At 40.4% G+C, this 10,520-nt stretch overlaps 1 protein-coding gene across 1 annotated transcript; it reads left to right on the top strand.

The window, feature by feature from the left end:
• The first annotated feature begins 8,796 nt into the window (after positions 1-8,796).
• Positions 8,797-9,974, top strand: LOC138329030 (E3 SUMO-protein ligase ZBED1-like). The gene is made up of 2 exons (XM_069275727.1): positions 8,797-9,033; positions 9,462-9,974. The coding sequence occupies exons 1-2, from the start codon at positions 8,797-8,799 to the stop codon at positions 9,972-9,974; spliced, it is 750 nt and encodes a 249-aa protein (XP_069131828.1).
• Positions 9,975-10,520: the final 546 nt, after the last annotated feature.

The raw sequence follows: 10,520 nt of genomic DNA on the forward strand, positions 1-10,520 counted from the left end.
GTATTTCTAATGCAGGACTCTTGCACTTATCTGTATGATGAAAATAAAGATTAAAAAAAATATTCGGTGGCTGAACTGTTCATGAACCGCTAATTATAGAAACAGCAATTTTCGATTATAATTTACAGGAACTAGTATAAATTTCAATTAAAGATGGAGTTGGTTAACATCAGTATATTTCAGAGAAATCTGTTCCTCCGGGTAGGTAGTAATTATGGCGTGATGTGTAATTTTACGAAAAGTCGCTCTCACAGCAATGAGGGACCTACCCGTAGTTGCATTATGAAATGAAGAGATACATTGAGATGTTCTATGCTTACAACAAGGATAATAGTGCGGATGTTTCCACAAAAAAGTGATATAGGATTGATTTAAACTTAGTAGTATTACCAGGATAATTTTATAAACGATATTAACATTTAACATTTGACCTTAAGAAAATCCACTATTGGAAAGCTTTCAGACAGAACAAATGACTTGTCATCTCTCGATCACATTCGCTCCACAAGACATCAATGTAACATCGGCGTTTGAAATAGACATGAAATGAAGTATCATGACAATAACAGTTACTAATGCACATTTGTACTTTCCCTTGTAAAATGTACTAGTCTAATGAGTGATAGAAAAGCGATTTGTTCTGTCTATATTACATTTTAGCAGCTATGGTATTTAAAGGATACCCTCTGTATGTATCTGTTTAGTGAGTAAACCTTTGTTCTCTTTCCATTGCATTCAACTAAACAAAGGTAACGACTAGTTTGTGTATTGACAGTATAGCGTGACTGGATGAGGTGGACTATGCCTTTGGTGGCATACTTCTTTGTTACGTGTCAGTTTGTAAAAAACTTATTATTTGTAACAGCGTTATAAATATTTTTTACAAATAGGGACTTGGTAACAAATTGACACTTAACAGTGCTTCAGTGGGCTTGTTGTTTGTTTGATTATTTTAACGTCCTATCAACCGCCAGGGTCATGTAAGGACGGCCTCCCATGTATGCAGTGTATAGCGTCACATAGGACACCAAGCAACACATTCCATCCGAGTACATTATACTGACAACGGGCGAACCATTCGTCCCTCTCCCTGTTTTCTGAGCGCTAAGCAGGAGCAGAAACTACCACTATTATACACTTTGGTGTGTCTGGGCCAGGGGACAGAACCCTCTAAAATGTGCAAGATGACAAATTACGAACTTTCTTCTATACTACATAATCAGCCATTAAACGCAATGGATGCAGGGCGTCAACTTAAAAATAATCTACCTGTTGAAACGACATTAAAGTACAACCAATCAGTCGTCCAATCACCTCTCCGATATACTGTTAAAGGCTTCCACACCTGACTGTTAAACGTTGCACGGGCGAACTCCCTCCATGGATGCTACTAAAAGTGTCATCTATCTTCCTAATAGAAATTAAAACGCGTATATATATTTTTTAGTTGAAGGATACCCAGTGTTTTTGCTGTGTAATATTATTTCCTAAATCACATATTCTTTATGACATGAGCCCATGTAATGGTTTAATACTTAATATATATATGGATACAAAGGATATGAATATTCTTCACAAAATATTGTAATCCCGGGGCATTTTGTGATCCCGAGTTTATCCATTTTCGTATTCTAGAACCAAAATTGTAGTATTTTAGTATTTAGAGTCAAAATCGGTTCCAAAGTCTATTATATGTAGAACTATTAGTGAATTGCATGCTTCATCTCAGATAAATTGTTCGGACAAAGTTCATGGAATACAAAGCAAAACCAATAAGTTCCCTATTTTGAAGTCTTAATAAAGATTTTTAAGACCCTACATATATATAAATATTTTAGCCGAGAAAAATTCAGTATACAATACAACATTCTGCTTCATGACTGTATTGAATTCTTTCCGACAAACAGAGGGAAGAGAACAATCAGTGCAGAGCGTCGGAGTGTATCACTTTACAGACGGTGTTGTAGTAAGTAACGCGGGGTAAGTACAACTAGGGCGGAGTGTATCAGTCTATAGACTTTTGTAGTAGGTAACGAGGGGTATGCACAAGGCGGAGTGTATCGGTCTACAGACTGTTGTAATAGGTAACGTGGGATAAGTACAGGGCGGAGTGTATCGGTCTACAGACTGTTGTAATAGGTAACGTGGGGTAAGTACAGGGCGGAGTGTATCGGTCTACAGACTGTTGTAGTTGGTAACGAGGGGTCAGTACAGGGCGGAGTGTATCGGTCTACAGACTGTTGTAGTAGGTAACGAGGGGTAAGTACAGGGCGGAGTGTATCGGTCTATAGACCGTTGTAGTAGGTAACGCGGGGTAAGTACAGGGCGGAGTGTATCGGTCTATAAACTGTTGTAGTAGATAACGCGGGGTAAGTACAGGGCGGAGTGTATCGGTCTATAGACTGTTGTAGTAGGTAACGCGGGGTAAGTACAGGGCGGAGTGTATCGGTCTACAGACTGTTGTAGTAGGTAACGAGGGGTAAGTACAGGGCGGAGTGTATCGGTCTATAGACTGTTGTAGTAGGTAACGCGGGGTAAGTACAGGGCGGAGTGTATCGGTCTACAGACTGTTGTAGTAGGTAACGAGGGGTAAGTACAGGGCGGAGTGTATCGGTCTACAGACTGTTGTAGTAGGTAACGCGGGGTAAGTACAGGGCGGAGTGTATCGGTCTACAGACTGTTGTAGTAGGTAACGAGGGGTAAGTACAGGGCCGAGTGTATCGGTCTACAGACTGTTGTAGTAGGTAACGCGGGGTAAGTACAGGGCGGAGTGTATCGGTCTATAGACTGTTCTAGTAGGTAACGCGGGGTAAGTACAGGGCGGAGTGTATCGGTCTACAGACTGTTGTAGTAGGTAACGAGGGGTAAGTACAGGGCGGAGTGTATCGGTCTACAGACTGTTGTAGTAGGTAACGCGGGGTAAGTACAGGGCGGAGTGTATCGGTCTATAGACTGTTGTAGTAGGTAACGAGGGGTAAGTACAGGGCGGAGTGTATCGGTCTACAGACTGTTGTAGTAGGTAACGAGGGGTAAGTACAGGGCGGAGTGTATCGGTCTATAGACTGTTGTAGTAGGTAACGAGGGGTAAGTACAGGGCGGAGTGTATCGGTCTACAGACTGTTGTAGTAGGTAACGAGGGGTAAGTACAGGGCGGAGTGTATCGGTCTACAGAGAGTGTTGTAGTAGGTAAACGTGGGGTAAGTACAGGGCGGGAGTGTATCGGTCTACAGACTGTTGTAGTTGGTAACGAGGGGTAAGTACAGGGCGGAGTGTATCGGTCTATAGACTGTTGTAGTAGGTAACGCGGGGTAAGTACAGGGCGGAGTGTATCGGTCTACAGACTGTTGTAGTAGGTAACGAGGCTAAGTACAGGGCGGAGTGTATCGGTCTACAGACTGTTGTAGTAGGTAACGAGGGGTAAGTACAGGGCGGAGTGTATCGGTCTACAGACTGTTGTAGTAGGTAACGCGGGGTAAGTACAGGGCGGAGTGTATCGGTCTATAGACTGTTGTAGTAGGTAACGAGGGGTAAGTACAGGGCGGAGTGTATCGGTCTACAGACTGTTGTAGTAGGTAACGCGGGGTAAGTACAGGGCGGAGTGTATCGGTCTATAGACTGTTGTAGTAGGTAACGAGGGGTAAGTACAGGGCGGAGTGTATCGGTCTACAGAGAGTGTTGTAGTAGGTAACGTGGGGTAAGTACAGGGCGGAGTGTATCGGTCTACAGACTGTTGTAGTAGGTAACGAGGGGTAAGTACAGGGTGGAGTGTATCGGTCTACAGACTGTTGTAGTCGGTAACGATGGGTAAGTACAGCGCGGAGTGTTGTAGTAGGTAACGTGGGGTAAGTACAGGGCGGAGTGTATCGGTCTACAGACTGTTGTAGTAGGTAACGAGTGGTAAGTACAGGGTGGAGTGTATCGGTCTACAGACTGTTGTAGTCGGTAACGATGGGTAAGTACAGGGCGGAGTGTCTTGGTCTACAGACTGTTGTAGTAGATAACGCGGGGTATGTACAGGGCGGAGTGTATCGGTCTACAGACTGATGTAGTAGGTAACGAGGGGTAAGTACAGGGCGGAGTGTATCGGTCTATAGACTGTTGTAGTAGATAATGCGGGGTAAGTACAGGGCGGAGTGTATCGGTCTACAGACTGTTGTAGTAGGTAACGAGGGGTAAGTACAGGGCGGAGTGTATCGGTCTACAGACTGTTGTAGTAGGTAACGAGGGGTAAGTAGTAGGTAACGAGGGGTAAGTACAGGGCGGAGTGTATCGGTCTATAGACTGTGGTAGTAGGTAACGAGGGTAAGTACAGGGCGGAGTGTATTGGTGCACAGACTGTTGTAGTAGGTAACGATTGGTAAGTACAGGGTGGAGTGTATCGGTCTACAGACTGTTGTAGTCGGTAACGATGAGTAAGTACAGGGCGGAGTGTCTTGGTCTACAGACTGTTGTAGTAGATAACGCGGGGTATGTACAGGGCGGAGTGTATCGGTCTACAGACTGTTGTAGTAGGTAAGGAGGGGTAAGTACAGGCAAAGTGTATTGGTTTACAGACTGTTGTAGTAGGTAACGATGGGTAAGTACAGGCAAAGTGATTGGTCTACAGACTGTTATAGTAGGTAAGGAGGGGTAAGTACAGGCAGAGTGTATTGGTTTACAGACTGTTGTAGTAGGTAACGATGGGTAAGTACAGGCAAAGTGTATTGGTCTACAGTCTGTTTTAGTAGGTAACGCGGGGTATGTACAGGGCGGAGTGTATCGGTCTACAGACTGTTGTAGTAGGTAACGCGGGGTATGTACATGGCGGAGTGTATTGGTCTACAGACTGTTGTAGTAGGTAACGCGGGGTATATATAGGGCGGAGTGTCTTGGTCTACAGACTGTTGTAGTAGGCAAGGCGGGGTAAGTGAAATGCAAATTACTAGCGGGATCGTTTGGCTGTTTTATTGATTATGTTGACGTCCTATTAACTGCCAGACCCATACAAGGACGGTCTCGCATGTATGCGGTATATTGTGTGTATTTAAAGTGGAACGCTTGCCGAAGACACCAAGTAACATATCTCAGCCTGAATTATTATATTGACAAGAGGCGAACCAATCGTCCAACTATCTTAATGCTGAGCGCTGAGCTGGAGCAGAAAGTACCACTTTTGAAGACCTTGGTGTGTCTCGACAAAAAAGTTTCAATTTACATTGTATATTATTTTATTCAAAGGAATATTTTGTTTGTTTTGTTAATTTAACGTACTATTAATAGCTATGGTCATGTAAGGGCGGCCTCCCATGTATGCATTAGGGACAACAGGTGGGTTATAGTGCCCTGAAAACATACAAGGTTTACTAGTTTAATGACTACTTCGTTCCTATGTTGTAGGTGAATGGTTGAGGAGACCATACAGAAGATCTCTATTGTAACTTTTAATTTACCGGTGATGAACTGCTGATAGCCAACTCTGAGAAATGTCATCCAAGATTATCCTGGGTTTTAATGAATACCGCTCCCGTATATGGCCTTTTGCTGCAGTTATGGTCACATGGACTTTTATTTAAAATTGATTGATTGATTTATTATTTTTGTTGCAAACGATTTTCTCTATTTTAACAAATGAAAGTCAATGTATAACATATTTCGACAATGGAAACTCAATCCAAAATATTTAATGGACGTCTTACCTCATCGTAAATGAAATTACCTTAACACATTCTATCCTAAGTAACCTTTCAAAGAAGCATTGTCGTAGTTTATGTTATAACTTTTCATATTGAGTTTTCTTTCGAAATAAGTTACCAAATACAAGCATCCGAAAATGACGATGGTATTTTGTGTTTGATTTTTTCATTCCCATTGCATCAGCTATCAGTTTTCATTGTGATAAAATTCCTTAACATTTTTTTACATAACGTAATTATAAAAACTTTGTTATTGGTATACACCATTGTTCCTGTATCACATTGTTAAAGCTTGTCCAAGCCAAATATACTCATAATACAGGATCTCCAGTAAAGAGGGCTTCCTATGAATAATATTTACATAATCAGCATTTATTCTAAGTACTTAATGTAGTGAAATTGGTTGTATCGAAATTGAAACACATATGAAGACATATATTTATCAAAACCAAAGTGAGAACAGAATATTTACTTATGTTGAATAAATAAAAAATACTCTAATCAACAGCCTGATTTAGTTGATTTCTTTGTGTTTTTCTGGATGCGCTTAAATGAAACATTTACAGGACCAACGATTGGTCGGTAATTTTTAGTGTTTTCTGAATACATGCAAATGAAACTTTATAACATGCTTTAAGCTCCCAGTGCTTTCAGTACTTTGATTAATGTTTCTAACAGATTATGTGTTCCTGGATTTTCCTTTGCAATCGTTGTTATCGATATGTTCCATAAACATAGACCCCGAGTACAGATCTTACCATCATTGTTATATCCCGTTATATCTGATCACATTGCCATCTTCAAATGTCGGATAAAAACCAACTACTATCCATGCATTGATAGGACCGGTTCTATATAGTGTGGTTTATGATTCTTTGGAGGTGTAATAACGTTCATACGTCTTGTTTACATCGATCGTCATCCGTATTTGCATGTTAGTGACATTTTTTTGATTGATTAATTAACGTCCTATTAACAGCTATAGTCAGGTAAGGACGGCCTCTCATATATGCGTTGCTTTGCGTGTATGAAGTGCGAGGTGCGTGATTTGGTGACTGCGGTATATTCATGTTGTGTCTTCTTGTAGTGCTATATCACTGAAGCATACCGCCGAAGACACCGAGTAACACACCCCACCCAGACACATTATACTGACAACGGGCGATCAAGTCGTCCTACTCCCTGTATGCTGGGCGCTAAGCAGGAGCAGAAACTACCACTTTTATAGACTTTGGTGTGTCTCGGCCAGGGGGCAGAACCCAGAGCCTGTCAGTTAGGAAGAAGAGAAAAAAAAAGATCTGAAATTTAGTCCGCTTTTACGATCATGCGATAGGGGCTGCAGGTACAATGTTAGTGAAATTACCTTTTTGGCAGGTATTGATCGTAACGTTATTTATTTGTGGGCGTAACTGTGAACTTGTCTTAGAATCGACCACGTAATGATGATATCATAATAGTAACTGCAATATACAAATACATAGCTGTCAAATGTTTGATTCTGTTAAACTTGCTTAAAAACTAAGTGCATTACTTTGTGCACTTTAAAACAATGTCAATTTGCCCGTCCGCTGCACATGCATTTACATTTTGTATTATGTAAGCTTCGACATTGAATGTAAACACCTGGTGTGCAGACACGAGATGTAGCTACAGACTGCTTGGTGATCGGTTAATTTCCAGTACTCCGCAGCTTCTGTTGAGACGTAACTACAGCGAATGGTGTTCAACCCCGTCTGAGCGGAAAGATAAGACATACCATTTAAGTATTTCCACACATGGTCTGACATATCAATACATAATTTCAGTCAAACAAGAAACCCGTAATGATCCGCATCAACACTATTTACTGATATCATATTTCTCTGTTTTCTACATGTGTTTCGTCACATATACTGAGGATATAAAACTAAACATCATTTATAGTGTCTTCTAAATAACAATAGGGCTGTAACGATATATCGATACTACGATACATATCGATATACATAGCCACGATGCGATACTCGATACGTAAACTTAGTATCGCGATACCTTAAATTACTTGCTTAACGAGTTATCGCCCCTTACGCGCTCTTCATACCATTCAAACCAATGCAACAAACATGGCCGGTAGGAAACTCACGGCACCTCCTGCAACATTCAAGTCGCCCGTATGGTGCTATTTTGGATTTTCTTCTGAGACAGTTAACGGGAAAGAAATCCAAAACAAAAATGAAGCGTGTTGCAGACTGTGTGACTATGTGACAAAATATACAGGAGCCACAACGAACCTTTTCACACATCTCAAACGCCATCATCCTAATACAGACTTACCGGAGACTTCAGTTAAACGAAAATCAGGCGACGAATCGGCTTTGTCTCTGGAATCAACCTAAGATAAGTGACGTTTTGTCTAAGCCATTAAGGTTCAATAGTGACAGGGCAATGGCAATTACGAGATCAATTGGGAAATTTATTGTCGTGGACATGAGGCCTTTTTCGATTGTAGAAAATGTAGGTTTCCAAGCGATGTTGAACACTCTCGAACAAATATAATATTCCGTCCAGACCTTATTTCAGTGAAAAACACATCCCTCAGTTGTACGAAGAAACCAAATTGAAAGTGATGCATGAACATGCAAATACTAATTACGTAGCTATAACAACTGATGGATGGACATCACGCGTAGTTGAGAGTTATATAACCATAACGGTGCATTACTTAAGTAAAAACTGGGCACTTTGTAGTCGTGTGCTACAAACAAGGATAATACACGAGTCCTATACAGCTGTAAATGTAGGTGCAGTTCTCTCTGGTGCCATTATAGAGTGGGGTTTGACAAGATTAAATGGCCAGGTACCTGTCGTTACTGACAATGCCAGTAACATGGATGGAGCTGTCAAGGCTGCTGGACTGGGCCCCAATATTAAGTGTTTTGCACACACTGTTAATCTTGCAACACAAAGAGGCTTGAGTGTAGGACCAATGAAAATTCTCTTAAGTCGTGTAAAAAGTATTGTGGCATTCTTTCACCGAAGTTCAGTGGCAAATAGTGTACTAAAAATCAACTAAGATCTTTTCAAACTTCCACGTCACAAACTCATTACTGATGTTGCTACACGCTGGAACAGTAGCTACGATATGATGGTTAGATACCTTGAACAGCAGCCTGCTATCACTGCTACATTAATGAGTGGGGATGTACGGAAACATGTCAAGGATCTTGACACACTCAGAGAGGTGGACATTACAAATCTTGAGGATGCTGTTTCTATTCTGAAGGACATGAAGGACATTACAACAGTGCTATGTGATGAAAAGCAACCTACAGTTTCCTTGATATGTCCCATGAAGTACAAGATCTTGAAATCAATGGAATTGGTTGGTACAGAGTCTTCCGTAATCAGACAGTTAAAAGTGGCAATCCAGCAGGACATCAAGTCCAGGTATAATAACCATGAACAATTTCTGTAAATTAGTTCTGCATTAGACCCTAGGTTCAAATCACTCCCCCAGCTTGATGACATTCACAGGCAGGAACTACATGATGTGATCATTCAGAAGGTGTTGACTCATGTTTATTTACATGTAACATTCATCATTCAAAATTTAATTACTAAGTGAATAAAATACACTTTCTGGTAAATTTTATAAGTTAAAATAGTATATTTTTTTAAATGTCCAAGTTGATAGAGATTCTTAAATATTATTTTATTTATTTACATTTTGCACAATGAAATTAATGAAAAATGAACACAATGCAATGTACATTTAACTCTTTATTAAAATCATATGACTTTGATTTTCAGGGTACTGTCCAGCCACACATCAAAACTGAGCCAGTTGAGGATGAACCACAGCCTGAATCAACCCCTAAGACACAGCCCACTCTGCCAACTCTAGATCTAATGCCATCTACTTCACAGCTATCTTCATCCCAAGATTCTGGAATATCAGACACTGTCTGTTCTGGAACAGGTTCTACAATAAAAAAAAACTTATTTGGTGATGTGTTCATTACTGGAACTGAACCGGCAAATAAGGCACCTCTTGATATTGCCACTGGTGAAGTGCAAAGTTATTTCAGTGAACCCACTCCTCCGCTTGACTGTAATCCTTTGAAATGGTGGTGTGACAATGATTACAGATATCCTATGCTGTCCAATATTGCAAAATACTATCTCATAGTCCCAGGAACTGGTGTTCCAAGTGAACGTGTGTTCTCCACAGCTGGAGACATTGTGACCAGTCAGCGCAGCTGCCTTGATCCTGAAGATGTGGATAAATTGATCTTTCTCACACAAAAAAACATGCATGTTTAAAGATCTGAACAACTTAAACGATTAAATCTTGGAAAAGGAGAGTTGTCTTAGTGTTTTGTATTTTTTTTTATTATTTAATTATATTTATATGTATCGAGATACATATCGTATCGAGGGTCCTGTATCGAGATACGTATCGTATCGTGGGGAAAAAGTATCGTTACAGCCCTAAATAACAGAGCCCAACACTCCCCTAAAATGCACATTTTCATATATTACATATTTGCTTTACAGTAAAGTGTAAGGACGGTCTCACACGTATGCATTGCCTTGCGTGTATGAAGTGCGCGATGCCTGTTTTGGGAGACTGTGGTATAATACAATACGATACAATATATATAGGATCTTACATGAGTTTTCATATGAAATTTTATGAAACGAGTCTAAGATTTTTTTTTTAATTTTTCAAGCCTTGGCGAGCAAAAATTAAAACTTCGAGACGAGTTTCATAAAATCTCATATTAAATGAACACAAATTTAAGATACTTTTTATCACATAATTACAAATACCTACATAACAAGGAATTTCACTTCAAAATATATTCC

Source organism: Argopecten irradians, chromosome 8 (genome assembly GCF_041381155.1).
Source record: "Argopecten irradians isolate NY chromosome 8, Ai_NY, whole genome shotgun sequence".
NCBI lineage: Eukaryota > Metazoa > Mollusca > Bivalvia > Pectinida > Pectinidae > Argopecten > Argopecten irradians.